Genomic DNA, 23,893 nt, shown 5'->3' with positions numbered 1-23,893 from the left:
TAAAATAATAAATAAATATATACGAATGAACGAATAAATAAATAAATAAAATAATAAATAAATATATTTCAATGAAACAAATAAATAAATAATAAAATAAATAAAAAAATAATGAGTGAGTGGTAAATAATCTAATTTTTATAATATTGATAGGTATAGTAGATTTGTCACCATTGTAATTAGTTAAGTAAGCTTGGAATTCAGTTCATATAGCCTCGAACACAATTAACTCATCATTGCAATTAGGTTAGCAAGCTTGTTACATAGGTAAGCTTAATCTAACCTGGTATATAGTTCATAGAGCATGGTACACATTTAAGTAAGCTTGACACGTGGTTAATTAATGTTTGAACACTTAATATAGCCTAGTACACAGTTAAGTCTTCTCGATATATAGTTAAGTAAGCTTGGAACACACTTAATGTAGCCCAATCTGCCACCAATTCCATAAAAAAGGATTGAACATGGAGGCAAAGCCATGTCCTCATCCCTCAACAGCGAAGCATGAGCATCCTGAATTACTTATCCAGCTGTATTGGACATCGGTTTGCAAGAGAAGATCCAAACAAGCCATTGTTGAGTTGCGTAAATCTCTCGACAGCGGGGACATTGCTAGCATGGCCCCTCCCAGAACTGCATGAAGACTTCGTCCCTCCCGGTCTATAGAAACTATAGGGTTATGTTTACGAGAAATTATTACATGAACATGATCTTGTAGACCAATCCAAATCCTGGAGCATATGTACGGTGGATAGCATGCGCCCTTCATTTGACCTTGAATTGTTTAAATACAAGAGGGTAACATGGTGAGCGAGTATGGGGCTGGTCCACCGGACCTTGTTCATCTAATAATTAGACCCTCATTACCGGTGATAACACTGTGTTATTAATTTTCCATTCCCTTCTTTTTGTCCTCTTCCTATACAGGTTTCATCTCTTGCGAGGAACCCGAATCCTGCGCATATCACCCCCCTCCTCTTTTTTTGGGGTGGCCCACACCACCAACTATAATACTTCCCTTTTATCTAGAGGTGTAAATGGGTCGGATCGAATCTTGAGTGATTCCGACTCGATCCGATTTTTTTTTCAGGTCCTAATTTTAAATCCAAATCCGACCTGATTGAACATCGGGTCAGATGGAGTCTACAGCTATAATTTTGAACCCAACAGGTCATTCGGTTGGGTCAGATCTGGATCTGGGTAGGGTCCGCATAGGCGAGTAGGTGAAGGCGGCACGTCAAAGAGGGAAAGGAGGAGGAGGAAGAGAGTAGCATCAGGAGAGGTCGGCATCATGTTTGCAGGTGAGATCGGAGGAGGAGGAGGAGGAGGGCAATGTCTAAAGAGGGCAGCGTCAAGGTCACAGGTGAGATTTAAGGAGGAGGAGGAGGAGGAGGAAGAGGGTGCATGGCATCGTGATCGGCGTAAGATCCAAGGAGGAAGAGGAAAAGTGTGGCATTTAGGTTGCAGGTGAGATCCGAGAAGGAGGAAGAGGGTGGGTCTGGGGTTGCCAGTGAAATCCGAGGAGGAAGAGGGTGGTGTCGTGGTCGCAGGTGAGATCCAAGGAGGAGGAAGAGGGTTTCGGAGGAGGGACATACTTTAGGAGAAGGAACGAAGCACGCCGAAGTCGCCGGATTCCGTAGAGACTCGCAGTCGCGCAAAAAGGGGAGAGCGATCCGGGAAGGAAGGGTTTTCTCGACTTTTCCAGATCTAGGGTTCCTCCGCCGGACAGGAGACTCGGATACCAAAACTTCCAACATCCAACGTCCAACGTCCTCCTCGGCAGCGACTTCGAGTCCTGCTTCACCAACTACGGCCTCGTCCCTTGGCTCCTCCCCTCCCCCGACGATGACGACCACCTCCCCTCCTCCTCCTCCCTCTTCTACCACGCCCCGGAGACTCGCCACCCCTGCTTCTGCTCCTTCACCCCTCACTCCAACGTCTATAGCTTCGGCGTCCTCCTCCTCGAGCTCCCGACTGGCAAAACCCCCTTCCATGATCTCGTCGAGGAGCACAGCATTGAAATCTCCCGATGGGTCTGCTCGGCGCGCGAGGAGGAGACGAAGCGAGGATCCGATCTCCTCGAGGAACGAGGCCTCGGAGGAGAAGCTGGCGGCTTGTGGGCCTCTAGATCTAGGGTTGCAGCTTGCGGGTCTAAACGGATAATTCGAGTTCGAGTCGGGTCGGATTGGGTCTTTTTGGTAAACGATCCAAAATTGACAAAAAAATGGGTCGGGACGAATCTAGGTCAACCCGATCCGAAAAATAGAACGAGTCTAAATTTAAGACCTAACCTGGCCCCGCGGGTCCTAAAATTCGAGTTGAGTCGGGTCTATGCGGGTCGGGTCGAGACAACCTAACCCATTTGCAGCCTTACCCTTATCTGATAAAATCTTGCCGGATGGCCCTCCTTGTCACATGTAGCTCGCTCCCATTACCTACGTAGCAATTTATATGTATTGGTAACGTATCAAGTATATGTGGGTACTCGAAATTTAAGAACATGAATAGAGAGACACCGACTACAGACCAGCACCCTGCACAGATACCGGCCTGCCCAGTGGGACCACAATGAGCCAAGCTGCAGACAGGCGAAAATCCCTGCCCGGCCACCGATTGTCCAAATTCACCGCAACGTGTTTCCATTCTCCACCAAAGAAGCGAGTGCATGAAGCATGACTCGATGGCACCGCCCAGGAGCCACTCAAATAAGGGAACATTATCCACGCTCAAATAAGGGAATGGGGAGATTGAGTGAAGGCCTTAGAGAGATACGACTTTCCCCAGTGTCCAAGTTCTATGGAAGCTATCCGTTGTCCAAGTCCATCTCTTCCATCTCGCCCATTCCTCAGCGACCATGCACCTCAACCAAGAAGGGGCACGCAGCTGCTCTTCCCCATCAGAACACCCAAACGAAGGTATCCTCTGCGTTCCCGTTCTACAGTTCAAACTCAAGCTCTCAACAATGCTCTCACTGTAGCTGCCAACCCCCCGGCAGCAGGAGGGAATATCTCAGTCCTGATCCCAATCAGGTAAGCACAGCTCTGCATTACACCATGGTTAGCAGGAGGGAATATCTAAGGGCCATTTTAAGAGAACATGATTTGGCTAAAATGCTAAATAAACTTGAGGACCTGTTTTTCTGAACCATTTTACTACTGCATTATAATAGCGGCCTTATATCTCTATATTTGGTATTCTGATAATAATATTACAGGCCGAATATAAGAAAGTTACAATTTCTAGATTCGCATCAGTACAAAAATAACAGCCATCATTAAAGGTAAACTAACAGCTGCTACCATCTTATTACTGGAACAGAAGATATCATGCCAATGTCATTAGGCTGCTTTCAATCGAACAGCAATAAAAACATACCCAATATTTTTCTTTATTTTTTTTATTTTTTTATGTGCTATAAAGCTTTTCCAACTCCTCATATGATGGAGATCTTGTGTCTGACTATGCAGTGCAGTCATGTTATTTATGTTTTGGATTACTAATTTTGTTGTGCCGGGGATGATAAGCAAAGACTTCCAGTCAGCAGCTTCAGAAGCAGAGAAGGCAGCAGAACAAGAAGCAGAAAAGCATGGCTAACAACAAAACCCGAAGATAAAGAAAGGCCAAATTAAGAAAACAACCAGTCCGAGATAAATTTTTAATTCCATGCACTCTAAACTATCTGTCAGTTATGATATTATCATAAGAGAATGATTCTGTAATCGAAATTCCAGAAGCCTCAATAATAGAAATGACTTCAAGAGCTTTAACCATGCTGCAACATTCCAACACCCGACAGCTTTGAGTAGAATTTAGAGAATTTTTCTTGATATAGTCTTCTGTTCTGACCTTTGAGTAGGATTGACCTTCACAAGGGCAGGGTCCAGCAGCGGCGAACACTGATAGATAAGGCAGCATCCTGTACCTGCTCAAGCCTGACAAAAATAGATGCACACTAACTGCTGGGTATGTGTAGTCAAATTTGGTCTGAGAGGAATTTCACAACTTGCAGTAACCAGCAACAAAGACACGTTAGTGGTAACACAGAACCACAGCATGGTCAGATGGCCAAATTAACCCACTGACTGGAACGCTTATACAACAAATGCAGAAGCTTTGCTGAGAAAGAACACAGTGACAGTACATATTTTTTTGATAAAATACTACAGGATGTGTTAAACAGGCTTTGTTAAGTTCTTCATTTTGCTTTCTTTTCATTGATTGGATCAATAAATTAAATCAAAGCATTCATATGTTATTTACAAAATTCCTTTTATGCTCTATGAAATGCAAACTTATGAAAGGAAAAATCTTTTATACAATCATCCAGTCACTGTCGTCCAAAGTATCTGGAGCAGAATTTGACGGAATTGCTTTGGATTTTGGATTCCTTTTAGAAAACAGAGATGCCTTTTGGTCAAACAGTTGAGAAAATACATGCTTATGTTTTTCCTCTGATTTCTTCTCATCCTTTGAGGATCTCTTCCATAATGGTTGTCTGTCTTTGCCAACAAAATTCAGGCCAAATTTCTTTAAACTGCTTTTTGGTTCTACTGGTGTTGTTTCATCTGGCTGCTCCATGATCATGAAAGCTTCTTCTGGATGGAAAATTATTGCCTCTATGGTTTCATATACCTCAAAGAAACATTCAAAATAATTGGTTATTTGTTAAGATGAAACGATCAATCCGAACCACATCAAGACCAAGGACTTACTGCCCTCAAGACTGCAAAATAAGTTTTCAGATAAAATCCAGCATACCTTACAGAGATCATCTAACTTCTCATTTGACAAGCCGCTTTGGTAAGTTGCAATAACATAATCTTTGCACTCGTAGAACAGTTTTGACAAGTTCCCATCCGGAGGAAGCGCTGCTTCTGCTATCAGAAAGCCAGCACAAAGCTGAATATTGTCAAACAAGGGTACTGTCAGTTCCTTTTGAACATAGATTTCAAGCTGCACGGTTAACTAGGTTCGAAACAAATCTGTTAGAATCACAACAAAAATCTCATTTACCACAAACTACTTATGAATCACTTCATTTCCTAAATGAAGGTACATGGTCTTGGGAATGGCTATGCCTAAATTACAATGAAGAACTTGTATTATTGTACGACCTGCTGCATTGGACAGCAAGTGCAATGTGGCTTAAACCTCTGATAATTCCCTGTTCCAAGTACAACACCATTTGTAGTTAAAACTGGTCGATGCTACCTGGCTACCACTGAACAAGTCAGATATAATACAGCATTTTCAAGCTAGTTGGCCCCTTGAAGTCCATGACTTACCCTAGAAAGATTATGATAACTTGGTTCCAGGGATTCAGTTAGTGGTGGCAATTTGCTTACTGTAATATTGTTATGTTATTATCTTGTCTTGTTCAAAACCAATGCCACTAGAAAGTGGAAACTGATGTGAACTGAGTACCGGATCATAGAGCACACATAATTAATTCATGAATTGTAAGGCGGGAATAAAGAGAATTCTTGCAGAAAGTAGGAAGGATAACAAGAAGTAACTTTAGCTTGGGAAATTCACATGACAATAACTACATGGAATCTAACACCAAAGACTATTATTTATTTACTCAGATAGAAATTGTGATAAGGAAGTGGAACTAAAAGAAGTATGAAGTATAACTGGCGTGAGAAAAAATACACACAAAGAAGGGAAGAACTTAATACATAGGACTTACCACAGAGACAAAGAGCTGCTCAAAGAGCTCAGATGGTGGGATGTCCTCCAAGGTGGTTAAGATGCTTTCACTTCAAAATCAAATGGTTTAGACATTATTTCCCGAACAATATTCAAGTAAATATAAATTCCATCAACAAGATTCTGTACTTACACTGCCAAATCCTCATCAAAGAGTGGTGTTTGCTTGACAGCAGGCAATGCTTTGGCAGTTTCCCATAGTTCACGCCATAAATTACCTATAAATGGCTAAGGACGTTTTCACAAGAATAGCTTGTGTACATAGTCAACAACAAACCTAGACCTTCATGAATGCAGTTTATTATGAAACAGACAAGCAGAAGGCAAGGAATCACTCCTTTTTCTTCCCTTCAGGGAAAGAGGTTGCTATAATTATTCTTAGATTTCACAAGATCACTCTTCTTCAATTAGATGAGAATATGCAATTCCTATGAAATAAAGTCATTATATAAAATTTAGAGTATGAGCAATTTTTTTAAGTGATTGTGTAACAATAACTATCACTAATGTGATAAGTTTAATGTCAAAAGGAGAAAGGCACCTTCTTTTTGCATTCTTCCACTTAGCTGACCTCGCCTAGATGAGCCCTCTCCATCAACTGAATCATTAGCCTGACCATCTGACTCCATTGCCCTCCAGTCTGGAGGAGAGTACCATCTTATAAAGTCTTCCAGAATACACCCAGGATTTGCAGCCTGATAGATGATCTATACTTACTCCACGCAGAAAGAAAAACTAACTACAAAACATTAACGCATTGCTGAAATTGATTTTGGACTTGCCTTGAAAGCTTGCATGTCAGAGAGGAGTTTAGAACACCCAGCACCAACACTGAGCATTAGAAGAACAATAAACTATTTAAATTGATTGCAGTAATGAATGTAAGCAAGATGTTGATTTCCCATAAAAAAGTAACAATGGTAAAGAAAATTGTGTGGTATCATTTGCTTACAGTCTTACTATTTCACATATCATGTCTGAGTACATTCCACCACGTTCATCATATTATTGCTCGCCATGTATCTGTTTGTCTTATATCTAACATTGATGTAGTTCATATATTTGTATAGATACATGTAGACAATGTATCTAAAATTACACACATTTTTTTAGAGTCAACAGAAAGCTTTTTTTTAAGTGATTAATTATTTCTAAATATAATTTCCAAATTATATATTTCCAGATTATAATTTATCTGATAACACTTATCCATTAAATAATTAATATATAGTCATTCGTAAGGAAAACAAATTTCATAGTTCTTCAGACAAAATCAAAATCCCATGAGATGGTCAACCTGCGTCAAGGTGGAAGTATAGAATTCTAGATGACTAGTCATCTTTCAATCCAAGTCTTTACCCATCCAAATCGGTTCCGAACAAAACTAACTTAGTATTTTTAAGACATCAATCCAAATTTGTTTTATGGAATTAAGAAAGGATAGAATCTTCACAAATTCAAGACCTCTTTCTAGTGGATGTGATGCTCATGGTGTATTTGTGAATGTCATGTTTTGTACAATCAGTATGATATGCATTAAATTTTTCCACAATCACACTTATTTCATTCTCCATAAATTTTCCATCAACAGGTTCATCTTATATGGCTCCTCAAATACACTCGGTCCCAGGGTCAGCGGAACCGGTACCGGGAACCATATCAGTTGCCCAGCGGCACGAGTTGGTACGGGCCCGCACCGTGCCATGCGAGGCCCATACCAACATAGTAGAAGAGGCGGGGAGAGGAAAAATGAGAGAGAAAAAGAGAGAGAAGGGAGAGGCCGGCGGAGAGCCAGCAGAGGGACAGGGAGCCACCGTGCGGAGGAGACGGAGGTCGGAGAGCCGCCGCGCAAAGAAGACGAAGGCCGGAGAGCCACCGAAAAGCCGCAGAAGAAGAGCTCCACTCCGGTTCCCTGTTTCGTTCGAAATAGGGGCCGGAGGGGGCCCTTTTATTTTTGAGATTTTTAAGTGAAAGTCGGCAATGTGTTTGCCGACTTTTACTCACAAACTCCAAAAATAAAAAGGGCCCCTCCAGCCCCTGTTGTGAAAGTCGGCAATGTGTTTGCCGACTTTCACTCACAAACTCCAAAAATAAAAGGGGCCCCTCCAGCCCCTATTTCGAACGAAACAAGAGACCAGAGTGAGCCCCTCTTCCGTGGCTCTCTCCTCTGCGCGGCGGCTTCCTGGCCTCCGCCGGCCAGCCTCAACCTTTCTCTCGCTTCTTCCTCTCCCTTTCCCTCTCCCTCCCTCCCCCGCTTTCTCTCTCTCTCTCTCTCTCTCTCTTTCTCTTTTTCCTTCGTCTTCTCTCCCTCCGACGTCGGTCTCATTTTCGTTGCCAGAACCGTCCCGGTCCACGGCCTGTACAGCTCGGGATGCCTTGAACCGGGCGGTTTGGGATGGTTCCGCCGATCTTGCTCGGTCCTCTTCCTACCACATTCATCTCGGCATATCTTAGATATTACAAATGCACTCGGATCCAGATTCAGTAGAAAAGTATTTATCATTATTTAAGAAGGCTAACTTTGTAACCACTTATGGCATATGCAAAAGAAACCGCTGAAACTTTCAATAGACAAATATTGTACCGATGAAATTCAGTCGGTAGGATTGCAACTATGCATACACATGATGTATTTGTATCCATTCACATAGACATTATAGATAGATTTATTAAAGATAAAATGTAACTATGTGTGCATTTACTTGCATTGTATCATATCCTAAGACTTGTCAGAAGGCTGTTAGTATTACTAGGTCACAAGAGTTTCTACCTCTGTGTGCATGTATATGCGTGTATTTATCATATGACCTTACCAAACTCTCCAGAGTAGGCAACTGTGAAATCTTCTTCACCCTCAACCCTCAGAAATATTCCATCTCCTAAGTGAGATTAAGATTTCACAAATCACTTTGTCAGTTCGATCAAGTGATAGGAAGCCTGATAAGTGGCTTTCAGCTTCACTGAGTATATTGTTGATTCAAGAGTTTTGCTTCTATATCCAAGATGGTCACCATGCAACTATTGACAGCATTTGCTATCATTCCCTCGCGACCCCAAGGAGGTCCGCATGTTTCCTCCTAGCCTTTCAATCCTCCTCGGTATATTTGCCATATTTTTCAAGCTCATTTTGAGAACTCCAATCAAGTTTGGTTCACAGAGCTTTATGCAGAATTAGCACCTCTTTCACCCATAATTAACAATTCTCTATGCTTTCTCCAACTTCTCTCTTCAAGTATCATGAATGAAAATATGAAGGAGCATGCCCGAGAAAGGATAAATAAAAATTTAGCTTCACCAGATACATACTCTTATGGACTTCTAGTATATATTCTTTTTTGGTACGAGACTGCTGATACATATTCATTTCCTTCAAGCTTTGTATGCCAAAATGCCTAATCATCACATATATCATTACATTATTAGATTTACAAAAAAATGCAGCATCATAAACGAAAATCTGAGGTCATGCTGCCCAAAAGAAAAGAAACGCGCAAAGTGCAACATGTTAAATCAACCACACCGCTCCATATTTGGCAAAAGTCTAATGTTTAATCTAACTTGGATCTAGAACGGATATGAAATGTTTATTGTTTCAAAATAGGGCAGTATGATGTTATTGTGGTCTTTATTAGCTAACTGGAGTCAGCAACATACAGACCTCCCAGTACGCAGCACAAACTCCTCTGTTTCTTTGATAAATTCTTCTGTTAGAACTGGACACTCCTGCAAACGAATATCAGCATATAGATCAAAAAATATCATTTGAAAATTTCAAATCAACATCTTCTAAGTTTTCAAGCAACAAATTACCAGAAATTTAGTGTTCAATATCATACCTGCGTAACTGGGGAGTATACAGGTTCATCAGTTTCTAACATAGTTAAATTTTCAGATGGATGAATAGCACCAAGTCTAAGAACAGACTCTCCCTTGCTGGTTCTAGCATAAATATTATGACTTGGAGACAGTTTTTCCGGAAGATCAGATGAAGCTATACTGTCAAGACTGGCTTCTTTCAGTATAGAATCCAGTGACTCTTTGGCAATAGTTCGGCGCTGTTTCCTGGCAATACAACAATTAATAACTTGTAACTTCTGATGCAGGAGACAGGAATTCAAGTCAGGATCTGCATCTAATGGCATTTGAGGTACCGGTTGTCCTTCTGACCAGAATTTCCTCAGCTGCGGGTATAAAGAAGACAGTTATTGCCAAGAATGGAATGCTAAAGTTTCTTACAAGACTATTCATTCTAAAGGGAAAAAATATGTGAAAAATGCTATCAATTTTACTGTACTTTTTCCAACAATGAGATGAAACAAGCCATCTACTTACTTCAACAATGACACACCGCCAAAATGATGCCATTTTTTGCAGGGATTTAAAGCCCCCAATAATTTGAGACAGTTGGACAACAAAACTTTCTGGTGGTGCACCACGGAGATCCTTAAGCAAACTGGTTGTATGAAGGACCTCTAAGAAATATCCATTATTCCTCAGGGGAAAGTGTTCCTCTGCGGATGTCTTGCAAATATTACAATTAAGTGAAGGATCATAAAGTGACACTGCAAAACTTTTAGGCATAATAAAATAGCAATACAGGAAAGTAGATCATTACTGTCATGAACCTACCTGACTTGAACAGAGAACATATCAAAGAATGGAATTCCTCATCACACTCTTCCTTTTCACGAAGAACTAATGACTTTACGATGGACAAGCTTAAGCCAGTTTTCTCTTTGGTCGGTAAAGGATTTCCAACATGTGTTGAAAGATCATTAATAGATTTAAAATTTTTTCCACTCCTACAGGGGAAGTAGCATGAAACATCAAAACTTGCATAAGAGAGCAAATTTTATAAAATAATAGAAGTTTCAAAGATGGAAAAAAGTCTTAGAAAAATTCGATGTTTCTGGACATGCAAGAGGTAAAGAGTAAAAGACAAGATCATGACGTCTACATATTGTTAGTACTTGGCATGGGAATTATGGCATGAAAATTAACATTATAACCATCATTCAGTACTAAAGGTCAGTTGGTAATTGTAAAAAAGGAAAAGTTCACACAAAACTAGGGAAATGTTTCACTTACCACCATCAGGTGGATGCCAGATCTTCTAAACCCTGTAATCATTAACAATCTTTATCTTTTCCAAATCCTTCTAAACCTTGTTTATCCTAACCACTAGACTGTCCTATTCCTATTACCTGTCATTCAGAATTCATCCTTATTGTAAGATCCGGACTTGTTGACTATGAAAAACTTTTAAAAGTATTTTACTTGCCTTTTGTTAATCTTACTGCTCTTTACAACATGCTACCTTTTGTCCCTTTCTCATCATTTTTAGCTAGAAAAAATCTTTCTCATCCTTAATGGCTTGAAAAATATAACATAATGCAAACTTCACATTACTTGCTAGCCTTATTTCCCTTATTAAATTTCTTTTTTCCTTTCAAATCCTCTATAGTTTTATTTGCACTATTTAAAGCAAGAGTGAATTTTCGTTTGAGCCTCCATACTCAAACCAAAGTATCTTTTTTCTCATTATTGTTGTTATTGTGTCCAATCTGTAGATTGGACTTTCAAATCCTAATAGGAGAAACAATGGTGAAGAACTGCAAACCATCTTGAGTAGAAGCAAAAGATATTTGGGATGGTTGAGTGCAAATTAAATACTAAATATATTCACCATTGTGCCATGTCAATAGCCTATAAACATGGTGCATATCATAGATACCTTATGATACAGATGGGAACCTAAACTCTTGTCTAAATTAATGTAATTCTGTTTGTTCTGTTTGAGAGACCTGTTAAAATAGTTGCAGAGGATGTACAGCATGGTATTTTTCTTTCTATGTGGTTGGAGGATGCGTGTGTCTTGTGTGTCATGAGTGTTTTAAAGGTTGAAACCCTATTACATGGACTTTGTGCAGCTTACTGCATTAGCGAATTGAAAAATTGAAAAAGCTACCTCAAGTTTCACAGTGATGCAGGCTGAAACCTGCAAGTCTTGGCCAAACCAAAAAGATTCAACCAAGGGAAAGATAATCCTAGGATGCCACTCGACGCTACTAATCGCAGATACCACTCGATGTGACCAAGCCATACGCTTGATTGGGAGGAGGATGCCACTCAACTCACAAAAGCAAGAAAGGCTTGTTGGAAAGGAATTCTGAAAAATAACAACTCTCCTTTTCATTTCATTCATGTACCAGTTTTATATGCTATCTTGAAACATCCCTCCAAGCATAGGTAAGACAAAACAGTGCTAAAACACATTGATGGGAGTCTAGTTACAAGTTCCAATATTTAGAAATACCAAGACACTTAGGAAAATGAAACTATGTGCTGGAAAAAGATCAAATTAAATGCACTTCGCTGGGCGCTGCTAGTCCAGACGTGCAGTAGTAAAAATGCCATAACTTTCTCTAGGGATCTTCAAATGGCACGAGATCAGGTGCGTTGGAAACTAGAGGCGTAGAGCTTTCCAATGGTATATGGCATACTAGCTGATTAACCATATATTGTTCCCAGAATTAATTCAAAACCAACTCTGTCATGCTGCCAAGATCAAAGGATGACTCACTAAACACATGAGTCAACTCATGAAAGCAATGAGTCGACCCCCGTTACACATGAGTCGACTCATAAAAGCAATGAGTCGACCCCTGCTACACATGAGTCGACTCTTGAAAGCAAAGAGTCGACCCCTGCTGCTCCTGCATCATTCTCCCCAGCTTGAAAAGAACTCGCCTTCGAGTTGGAATTCAGATCTTCCCAAAGTAAATGATCCAGTTTCTTGAGCTCCTCACTTGAAATCCATGCATCCTCAGAATGTGGCTTTCCTTGCCAATGAACCAAGTATTGTGTATAAGTGCCATGCCGAGTCGTGATAGAACGTACATCCAGAACATCAACAAACTCACGCGAAGAATTAGAGAGGCGGCACTCGAAGTCTTTTGGTTGAAACACAATCTTCTCCTCATCTTCATAATAAGGATAAAGATCACATATGTTGAAGGTAGGACTGATTGAAAATCCTTCAGGCAGTTCAATTCGATAGGCATTTGGACCCAATTTCTTCAGAATCTGACAAGATCCAAACTTTCTCTGTTTCAGCTTATTATAAGTACCTGTAGGAAATCTTTCCTTCCTCAAATATACCATGACCAAATCTCCTTCCTTGAACTCTAACTTCCTTCGATAAACATCAGCTTGTGACTTGTACATTTGAGTAGATTGTTGCAGCTGATGTCGAACTTGTTTATGGACCTCCTTTATGTGCTCAGCAAACTCTTCAGCTTCCATACTCACTTTTGTTTGATTTGGTAGTGGCAAGAGATCAAGAACGTGACTTGGATTTCTGCCATAGACAACTTCGAATGGAGACTTCTTTGTTGATCGACTGGCTGAACTATTATAAGTAAATTCAGCTTGAGGAATAACAAATTCCCACTTCTTTGGGACATCCATCATTGGAGCAGCAATGGTAATGAAGTGTCGGATGAATTTCCTATAGAATGATGCCAAACCATGAAAGCTTCTCACGTCAGTCAGACTTCTAGGCATAGGCCAATCAAGAATAGCCTTTACCTTCTCATCATCCATCTTCATGCCATCTGCACTAACAACATAGCCTAGAAATAAACTTGATTAGTTATGAAAAAGCACTTCTTCAGATTCACATACAACTGGTTTTCATGGAGCAATTTGAAAACATTGGATAGGTGATTCACATGCTGTACACTATCCTTGCTGTAAACCAGGATGTCATCAAAATACACCACAACATACATCCCCATAAAGTTCTTCAAAACTTGGGTCATAAGCCTCATGAAAGTGCTGGGGGCATTTGATAATCCAAATGGCACAACCAGCCACTCATACAAACCATCTTTGGTTTTAAAGGCTGTTTTCCACTCATCACCTTTTCTAATTCGGATTTGGTGATAACCACTCCGTAAATCAATCTTAGAAAACACCTTTGCACCAGCCAACTCATCCAGCATATCATCAAGTCTAGGAATGGGAAACCTATACTTGATTGTAATCTTGTTTATAGCTCTACTATCAACACACATTCTCCATGTTTTATCTTTCTTAGGAGTTAAAAGGGCAGGGACAGCACAAGGACTAAGTGATTCTTTAATCAATCCCTTTTGCAATAAATCAATGATTTGCCTTTGTAATTCAGCATGCTCATTAGGAGACATCCTATAATGAGGCAGATTAGGAAGAATAGCACCTAGAATGAAATCAATTCGATGCTGAATGTTCCGAAGTGGTGGTAGACCAGCAGGAAGGTCAGCAGGAGCTAAGCCTTTGAATCTATCCAATAAGTCTCGAACTTCGTCCGAAACTTCTGTTTCAAGTTTTTTATTTTTTTCTGTAGTAACCAGAGCATAAACAATACCATCTTTTTTGTAGGACTCTTCAAAATCCTTGTAAGATAATAAGCCGATCTGGTTCGAAGAAGGCACACTATTTGGAATGTCTTTTATAGGGGTCAAAACATACTTCACTTTGTTGTGGATAATAGTGTAAGTGTTCTTCCTCCCATCATGATAAGCATTCCTATCAAACTGCCATGGTCTGCCAAGAAGCAAATGACAGGCATCCATGGGCAGCACATCAAAATAAATTTCATCTTCATACTTGCCAACAGCAAACTTTACTTTGCATCTCTGAGTCACCATGATTTCTCCACTCTTTTTGAACCAAGAAACCTTGTAAGGCTTTGGATGGTGTTCACAAGAAAGCTTCAGCTTTTCTATCACTACTTTTGACACCATGTTCTCACAACTTCCTGAATCAATCATCAAAATGCACTTTTTTTCATAAGAAAGACAATAGGTTCGAAAAATGTTATGCTTCAGCCATATATCAGTCTCTTGAACAGTCAGCACTTGCCGGATTACAAGACTTTCCGCATCACAACCACCTTCACAATATTCTTCATTAAGATTAGCCTTTGGTTCTTCATCATAAATTGGCTCTTCATCTTCTTCTTCCACAAGATGCAATTCAGCTTTCTTCTTTGGACATTCATAGGACCTATGCCCAGATTCACCCCACCAAAAATATTTGTTGGAAGTTGAATGAAACTTCCCACTCTCCTTACTCCCTCCACCCTGATGTTGGGTTTATTTTTCAGAGGTAGGAGCCAACTTCTTACCCTTCTCTTTCACCCCTTTTGAGCTTTCACCCTTTCGGTATGAACTCCATTTTATTTTCTCTTCTGCCTTCAATGCCTTTTGATATGCTTCCTCCAGAGAATGAAGCGAATGCATCATCAGCTTGCCTTTGAGGTTATATTTCAGTCCACTTACATATCTGGCCACCAATTGATCATCAGATTCTTGTAAGTTCACACGACTCATAAGCTCGTAGAATTGCTCTATATAATCACCAACAGATTGCTCCACACGCTGATGCAACTGATGGAACTTTGGTAGAGAGTTTGAGAATAATCCAAGGAAGGAAATTTCTCATCAAGCTTCAATTTCATCTCAGCCCAGGTATTGACTCTTGGGATTCCTCTTCGGTCTCTGCTACGCTGATATTGTTGCCACCAGATTAGAGCATGACCCTTCAGCTTCGTAGCCACAAACTGCACCTTTTTCTCATCTGTAAGAAATTTTCAATCAAAGAAAGCTTCTAAAGATGCCATCCAGTCACAATAGCCATCAGCATCAAGTTTGCCATCAAAGTCTTGCACTTGAACTTGGATGCTTCGATCAGTATTCTCCAAAGCACGAGTCAAGTGTTCCATGGACCATTGATCAGCAACACCAGGTTCTAGAACAAAACTGGAAGAAGATGAACGGTTATTTTGGCTGTGGTTGTTGAAGAAGATATTATGTTCACTTCTTGACTTCTACGGCTTCGAGTGAGTGAAGCTTGAATCCGCTGACAGAGTTTATTTACCATGTCTGTCAGTGCTTGATTCAATTCTCTTAATGCAGCAAGTTCAGCTTGCACTTCATCACGCTCCGTATCCCTTTAACGTCATGGAGGATTCCTTTGACGCCGTGGAGGCATTATAGAGGATCCGAAGATACAAAGAGGATCGAACAATTTCGAAATAAAGGACACCACAGCAGAAAAATCTGCTCTGATACCAATTTGATGCAGGCTGAAACCTGCAAGTTTTGGCCAAACCAAAAGGATTCAACCAAGAAAAAGATAATCTTGGGATGCCACTCAACCAGGGGTAGCGGATGCCACTCGACGCTACTAATCGCAGATGCCACTCGATGCGACCAAGCCACACGCTTGATTGGGAGGAGGATGCCACTCAACTCACAAAAGCAAGAAAGGCTTGCTGGAAAGAAATTCTGAAAAATAACAACTCTCCTTTTCATTTCATTTATGTACCAGTTTTATATGCTATCTTGAAACATCCCTTTAAGCATAGGTAAGACAAAACAGTGCTAAAACACATTGATGGGAGTCTAGTTACAAGTTCCAATATTTAGAAATACCAAAAGATACTTAGAAAAATGAAACTATGTTCTGAAAAAAGACCAAATTAAATGCACTTTGCTAGGCGCTGCTAGTCCAGACATGCAGTAGTAAAAATGCCATAACTTTCTCTAGGGATCTTCAAATGGCACGAGATCAGGTGCGTTGGAAACTAGAGGCGTAGAGCTTTCCAATGGTATATGGCATACTAGCTGATTAACCATATATTGTTCCCAGAATTAATTCAAAACCAACTCTATCATGCTGCCAGGATCAAAGGATGACTCACTAAACACAAGAGTCGACTCATGAAAGCAATGAGTCGACCCCCGTTACACATGAGTCGACTCATGAAAGCAATGAGTCGACCCCCACTACACATGAGTCGACTCTTGAAAGCAGAGAGTCGACCCCTGCTGCTCCTGCATCGCACAGGATCCTTGCATGTGATTTTTGTTCAAGGCTTTAGCATAAACTATAGAGCTATGGCATGCAGTCCAGTCTCTTGTTCATCAACATTGCTCAGTTAGGTAACCATCATATCCTCATCTTCCTCACGAAAATGCACTATCAAGAAGCAGAAGCAAGCAAAGTTATCCGTCGAAGAGGAGTAAATGAATGCTCTATATCCTAATATTGTTTTCTTTTATTTTTCTTTTTGAATGTAAAATTAGGAAAGCAAATCAAACATTTCATTAAGTGTTTTTCTTAGGCTGAGATGGCAAGACATTGAATTTAACATGAAAACATGCGGACATATAGTATGTAATGCAAAATGCAAATTACTAAAATAAAGAAAGCTAGTAGCAAAAACAGGAGAAGGGAAAGTTCTGAAAACATCCAAAGCAAAGTAGCATATCTATCAAAAGAGCAGTAGAATTAAGTCATTACATACATGCATACATGCATGCATGCATACATACATGCATGAGTACATACATCAATACATACATAAATAATTGTTATACCAAAAATATAAATAGTGTAAAAAGTGGTGAAAGAAAAGGATATCCTCATATCAATCAATATGAAACTTAAGTCAGTTGTTTCCCATTTTCATCTAGTAATTCAGCTAACGGCTACATATTTCATACTAAATCTTTATAGAATATTCACAGTCATTGAGATCAAATGAAGAACATTTTTCAGTAAAAGGAGCTTACTCAACAGCCAGAGCCAGCTGTTTAATTACAGAAGCTGAAGGAATGGCCAATAGTTTTGATGTGTTTGAGACATCTTTCTCTCTGGTGGAGTCTCTTTCTAAAACCTGACAGTGTAAAAAATAACATTCTAAAATAAGCATTACTTTCCAACTACAGTTCACTGCTCTAGAGATACAATGATAGAGATCAACATGGTTAGTTCATCTATAAGACACCAAAATGAAACAGCAATGGCAGAAGCACCACATAATCAGTTGAGATGCTAACCTGTCAATAATCAAGTTCCCAGATCCATCAGCCTTGCATATAATGTCAAGACTCCAAAGGTTTATAATTATCTATAGGATTAAAGCCAATCTGGCACCTAAGGAATATTTCCTCAGACAGGTGGCAAAATTTTTCCTGTCCCTTTCATTTGTCAAAATGACATGCATGTCCCCACATGTCCCGATATCTCTAAACATCAACCCACTTCCACACACCTGTATCCCCATCTTTCTCTCTCTCTCCCTCGCTCACTCACTCACTCACCATGGTTGAAACTCACTGCAATCTCCATCCTGAAAATCCATTAGAATGTTTAAGAAATGTTTTTGTGGATCATATCTATAATTTGGGAGTTTTTATTTTGGCAGCTTTTAGACACTTGGTTCATTGCTTGAGGCTCTGAAGGCAATTGATGGAATGTCTCAGAGAGACTTTGTTTTGTAGAATAGTTTGATTTTTGGGCATGGTTTGAATGGGAAGTGAGAGAAAGTTATTAAGAAATATGGGGAACTATTATGGGGAATTAAAAATAAAATAATGCAATGCTCAATTCTTTCATTGTGGAGAAAATTTTACCTCCATATCATGTGTTTCATTTATATTTTTTGAGGGATTGGCTGTGTTTGATATACTCAGCTTGAGTGATTAGTTGGTTATTGGCATCCACATTCTGGTTGAGTGGATTCTTTCTTGCTCCTAATACTGTATTTTGTTTGGTGATAATGAGGCCTGTGATGTTTAGTTTAGAGTTGGTTTGATAGGATTGGGGCATGTGATGTTTGTTCTATAGCAAGTAGGGGTAAAAGTGGATCGGATGATATCCGTTCGATCTATTTTCATATCCGAAACTATCTAAATAAGGATAAAAATTTGAGCATCCGACTAATATCCATATCTGTATCCATATCCATTTCTGTCCAAGAAAAATGGATATAGATATGGATAGACAACTATCCAATCTGTAACCAAATATCTAATTCCATTTGTAACCCTATTTAATTATATATAGTACTCGTGAACTTTTAAGAAAAATAAATGACCACATTAACATGCAATTAACTTGATTTATCATCTACTTAGTAATATCTTTATTTTTGAAGCCATAAATTCTAATTATCCGATTTATATCCGCACTTATATCCATACTTTTGGTATCTAATTTGCATCCGTATCTGTGTAAAGTAAATATGGATAAAAATTTTTGCACCCGACTAACATCCGTATCTATATCTATATTCGTCAAACAAAAGAAATATGGATATGGATATACTAGTATCCGATCCATATCTGATCCGATTTTAGCCCTAATAACAGGTGTAGAATGTGGGTGACACCTATTCAATGAATTGTTTCTTAAGAGTTGAGCAATCTTTGTTGTACCAAGGTTAAACGGCTCTTGAGCGGCCCCACTGGTTCTCACAATTGTTCAAATAAGGCCAATGTTGTCAGAAGTATTTGCGCATCCTGTGATGAGTTTTCTAAGGATGTATTCATTTTTTCTCTTTTCCTCCTATTCTTTGAGGGTGCTGAAATTTTAATGGTTGAGTAGTTTTTTAATTTGTTCCGATTGAGTGTGCTTTCTAATTCTGTTATTCAACAGTGTGATGTGAAGATGGTGCTATTCAACAGTTTTGAGGGTGCTTTCTGCTGTCCAAAATCCAACTGTGGAAGATTAGATTATGTAGGTAGTATACATATAAGCATCAATATGTTTGTCCGATCCTTTTATTTTCTCCCCTCCCTTTACCCTTTTCTAAAGTTGTTGATAGCCAGTGTGGAATATCAGCGCGGGACGTTTAAAACCTTCTACTATTTATTTTTCTGTATTGCATTTAAGAATGCCTGGAAGCCAATTTATGAAGCCCTCAAAGCATGTCCTAATTAGTGATAAAATAGTAGTTCCATCTGCTCCTTGAGCTTGAAGTGCTATCTTCTTTTCTTCTTGCTGATGTCATGATGGTGAAAAAAGGTTGTGCTATGTCGAATTGTTTTATTCTTGGGTTCCATATATTGGTAATTTTTAACCATTCTCTATTGAACTTATGAATAACTAAGATATTATATTTGCAAGGGCATGTATGTTTCTATTCTATTCTAAGAAGTTTCTATGTTGAAGGACATTCATGTAATGTTTAATTTTAAAAAAATAACATTTATATTTTATTATCAATTCTGCATATATATTTCCACATTTAACTTTTAATTCCCTTTATATTTATCCTTTCTATGGATGGTTTTTCCCCTATTGCAATGCTTATTGTAGAAATTGTTGAATCAGTTAAATTAACTCAAAGGGAAAGAATTATTGCAAATGAAATTTGGAGAAAGTCACTTAGTATTTAAAGATTTTGACAATTTCTCTGTGGGTATCATTATCATATGCCCATGCCACAAATTGGCATTAGACGTAAACAGACATACCTCTTGAGGATGCTTTTAAGGATGATTTATGCTTTCTTTTGTTTTCCCTCCTATCTTCTTTACTGTAGATGTTCTCTTAATTATATTTATAGCTGTTTTCTTGTACGATAAGGCATAAGCTTCCTTTTTTCTGGTATCCAATTAAATAGTCGTTGCATAAATTTTCTTACTTCTTAGTTTTATATTTGGTATACAAATTAATTTATTGTCCCTTTTTCATAATTCCCTCACATAGCACAGAGCATATGCTAGTTCTTTTGGATAATTAGGACTTTAGCCCTGGTAAAAGTTACCTATGACTTTTGCAGAAAATATACTTAATTGTTTATAGTGATATAAGCAGACACAATATGATGCCAGAAGTCACTTTGACAATATTTTGTGGTTCCCAAAGTTTTATAACCTATCACTAGTAAAAATCCAATAAAGTAGTACAAGTTACCTATGACTTTTGCAAAAAAAATACAGTTAATTACTTATAGTGATATAAAAAGTCGCAACATGATGTCAGAAGTCACTTTTACAATAAAATTATAGAACCTGTCACTAGTAAAAGTCCAATAAAGTAGATTCTAGATAAACAATGGAAGGCAGCGAATTTTAATGACCCTCTTTTGGATGGTTGGTTTGAATAGCTTATGCTCCAACAATTCTTATATACAAAACCATGCCTCTCTCCCAATTAGTAAGACAAATGCTCTAGCTCTTGAATGCTTACAGCTTTTGCGTTAGTTTAATATAAATCTTTTTTTCATGATATCCAAATTCCTTATTCATCTGCTTTTGCATTTTCCATACTAGTTCAACTCTATCAAAGTATTCAGCAGGCCTGTCTGCTATTGCTCACCTCAAAGGAAAGTAAAACTCTCTTGTATCGTCGCTAACAGCTATGGTGTATACTTCTTTCCTCCAAAGAGGTGTTCCATCATTTTTTTCAGCTTCTAACTCACAGCAACAAATTTCTTCATGGAATTGTTGGTAGTAGCATTTTCGGTCTCTAAACTTCCTTATCTTTCCTAATATTCTTTTTTAAGAATACAGTGGCTATTCACCACCACTCAGGTTTGAACCTGAGACATCTCACTTAGAAAGGAAGGTGCCAACCAGCTGAGCTAACAGCTTTAGGTTCCTAAAATAATCTTCTTTTCAAATGAAAAGGTCACTGGACTCCTACACAATATCTTCTTATTCTTAAACACTCACTCAAACTTCAAAATTTGTTGACCTTTAAAGACCAGTCTTCAAGTTAAGGTCTTGTTAACTTGCAGAGTGGCTACAACCTTTCTTTCAAATGGGAGTTACAATTCACGTTACCTCCACTTTCATGAAAATTCCAAATGGAGGCTTAAGAAGTTGAGATAAATCAGAAAAGTAAAGTAGCTGTTTAAGATAACTATCGCCAGCCCATTTACACCCATGCCCAACATTCAAACACAGCATGCACGAATCCAGACATTCACCTACAAAGTTAGACATATATTCAATTGTACCCATAATCCTTTTTACAAAAGATCCCAAAAATCTAAATATGCCAAACATGAGGGTGGCATTCATTGAACAGCATGGCAGTGTCCAACTTCAGTTAACTCTATGTCACAGTAACCAAACCCTTATCGTAATCATAGTTTGAAATATTGAGGCAAAGAAATCAAATGGCCTTTTTGATGAAGTTTAATAGCACTCTTTTCATAAAGTATCTTGCTTGAATAACTATCACACAACTTCCAAGCAGGGCAATGCCACCTATAACAAGCATCCAATTCTGAATCTTAAAGACATGAAGAATACCATCACAGGCAGAATTGATGGAAAGAACTGACGCTCCCCGGTATCACCCAAACCACCATTCAAAAGCAGGGTCAAGAAATGAAAAGAGATCGAGAAATTCATAATGAAAAGAGCGACAAGAGAAAGCTGCGATACACAAGAAAAAAGTGGCAAGAATGATTGTCAGGAAGTTGGTTCCGCCACTACTTCATTTGCCAACCCCGAATAGTTAGGAGACTTGGGATAAGGATAGATGGTTATGGTTGTGGTATGTTGATTCCATAATTGGCTAATTTCTCCGAGACCAAGTGCAGAGGAACCCACGACCAAATAATAGCAAAATTTCAAAGATTGTTCGGTCACACGATAGTATTAATCTATTAAAAGAACACACAACTGAGGAATATAGGTATTATTGAGACACACAACTAGTTCATTATCAAATGTGACAATATAAGCAAAGAAAAAAAGAATCATAATTTAGTTCTAGCAACGGCATATGAGAACTCTTGTAAAAGAAAAAAAAATAACGAAATACTTTTTTCGATCGAAAAAAGATTTAAACAGACCTCTTGTTGGGGTTTATCAGAAGCATCAGATGCAACCGTTTCTTGGTCCGTGGATCTCCTCGGACCCTTCTGGGACTGCCCATTGCTTTCTGCACCAAATTAAACCAAAAAAAACAAGAATTTGTACAAGAAAGCCGATCAAGATTGCCAACAATCAGGTATGGAAGAAAGAGATCAGTCTCACCTCGATCGCTCTTCAAATCGGCTTTGATGTCGGTGAGAACCTTCTCGGCTTTAGCCGCGGCGGAGTGGAAGGCCGTCTTGGCCCTGGAGACGAGGGAGAGATGGGAAAGAGAGGCGGAAGAGGAGTCCATCCGATCCGGAACGAGGATTTTGCGATCGGATCAGATGGACTCATGAGACCAAGAAAGGAAGAAGACGATCGCCATTGGGAAGGAAAATTTAAGAGCGAGAGGGAGGGTCGGAGAAGGCATTTGGAAAATATATTTATTTCTTTGACTTAATATAAACAAATAGTTACAGGGATTGGAAGCATCGATGCGAAAGCATACATGCCGTTATGGACGGATTGATGGAACATCCTAAATAAATTATTCTATTTTATAAGGGTTCGAGGGCTATAAGTAAGCATGCAAATTTGAAGTCTGAACCAGTCCCGTCATGAGGTGTGCCGAGGCTAGTTCAAATATGGTGTTACGAAAATTTTGTACGCGTTACGTTAGGGTGCTATATGTAAGAATGCAAATGTAAAGTTTGAACTAGTCCCGTCAAGAGGTATGCCGAAACTAGTGCAAATGCAGACGTCGGGTTGCATCTTTAGCGCCAAAGTAGGATTAACCTATGCCAATGTTAAGTCTGAACCAATCCCGTCACGAGACTAGTTCAAATATGGTGGAACGAAAATTTTGTACACGCTTTTTATGTTAGGGTGCTAGATGTAAGAATGCAAATATAAAGTTTGAACTAGTCCCGCCAAGAGGTACACTGAAACTAGTGCAAATGTAGAGGTCGGGTTGCATCTTAGCCCTAAAGTAGGATTAATCTTCCTTCACATGAATCTACCATCGGATCATCCACCGCACAAATTTCGAAGTGTTTCTTTTTCCACGCAAAAGATACAACCCAAGTCCGGCCTGGCACTCAAAGTGCTGGAACTGGAACTGGACCGGGCGGCTCGGCAATTGCATATAACCCCTAAGACAATGTTTAGCATTAGATCTATATTTTTCTGCTAGGGTCTTGTATGTAAGAATACCGAATAAGGTTTGAGCTGGTCCTGCCATTTGGGGTGCTGGGACTCCATCAAACATGATACCCTTAACGAACGCCAATAATAAGTACATGTTCTTTATGTCAGGGTCTTGCGTGTAAAAATTCCAAAATAAAGTTTGAACTGCTCCTGGCAATTTGAATGCCAGGACTAGAAGCAATCTTACATATTAACCCCTAATGAATGTTAGCATCAGAGATAAGATCTTTATGTTAAGATGCATTATTTCTGAAAATGCAAAGCTAAACTTCAAGTATCTCTAGCAATTGGAATGCGAGAAACAAAAGTTTGATAGAGGCTAA

The 23,893-nt window shown here is 39.1% G+C and overlaps 1 protein-coding gene and 1 long non-coding RNA gene across 3 annotated transcripts; one reads left to right on the top strand and one right to left on the bottom strand.

Annotated features, from left to right (window-relative positions):
• The first annotated feature begins 2,704 nt into the window (after positions 1 to 2,704).
• Positions 2,705 to 3,770, top strand: LOC120110591 (uncharacterized). Its single transcript, XR_015987649.2, has 2 exons — positions 2,705 to 3,029; positions 3,468 to 3,770. It is a non-coding gene; the product is annotated as an uncharacterized LOC120110591 (long non-coding RNA).
• A 400-nt stretch (positions 3,771 to 4,170) lies between these two features.
• LOC103707199 (uncharacterized) lies at positions 4,171 to 22,837 on the bottom strand. Of its 2 annotated transcripts, none has more exons than XM_039126020.3 (13): positions 22,545 to 22,828; positions 22,361 to 22,449; positions 17,337 to 17,440; positions 10,342 to 10,514; positions 10,045 to 10,223; positions 9,549 to 9,893; positions 9,371 to 9,435; positions 6,495 to 6,543; positions 6,254 to 6,407; positions 5,846 to 5,930; positions 5,693 to 5,762; positions 4,759 to 4,899; positions 4,171 to 4,632 (listed from the first exon to the last, which is right to left on the bottom strand). In XM_039126020.3, exons 1-13 carry the CDS (start codon positions 22,672 to 22,674, stop codon positions 4,312 to 4,314), a joined length of 1,905 nt encoding a protein of 634 aa, XP_038981948.3. In that variant the 5' UTR covers positions 22,675 to 22,828; the 3' UTR covers positions 4,171 to 4,311. The 2 variants fall into 2 exon arrangements, with proteins under 2 accessions (XP_038981948.3, XP_038981949.3); XM_039126021.3 differs by having other exon boundaries at positions 4,475 to 4,616; positions 22,545 to 22,837.
• Between the last annotated feature and the right edge of the window lie 1,056 nt (positions 22,838 to 23,893).

Source organism: Phoenix dactylifera, chromosome 1 (assembly GCF_051530095.1).
Source record: "Phoenix dactylifera cultivar Ajwa chromosome 1, Ajwa_hap1_PhDact_Kaust_v1.1, whole genome shotgun sequence".
NCBI classification, from domain to species: Eukaryota; Viridiplantae; Streptophyta; class Magnoliopsida; order Arecales; family Arecaceae; genus Phoenix; species Phoenix dactylifera.
Note: the sequence above shows the minus strand (reverse complement) of the source record. Positions and strands in the feature narration are given on the sequence as shown.

Bases quoted from the DNA above. Each gene is read 5' to 3' on its own strand.
- LOC103707199 (XM_039126020.3), bottom strand. From the start codon at position 22,674: ATGGACTCCTCTTCCGCCTCTCTTTCCCATCTCTCCCTCGTCTCCAGG. The intron at 9,436-9,548 runs GTATGATATTGA...ATTCGTTTGCAG, and splicing joins TATACTCCCCAGTTACGCAG to GAGTGTCCAGTTCTAACAGA. The intron at 5,931-6,253 runs GTGCCTTTCTCC...AGCCATTTATAG, and splicing joins TGGAAGAATGCAAAAAGAAG to GTAATTTATGGCGTGAACTA.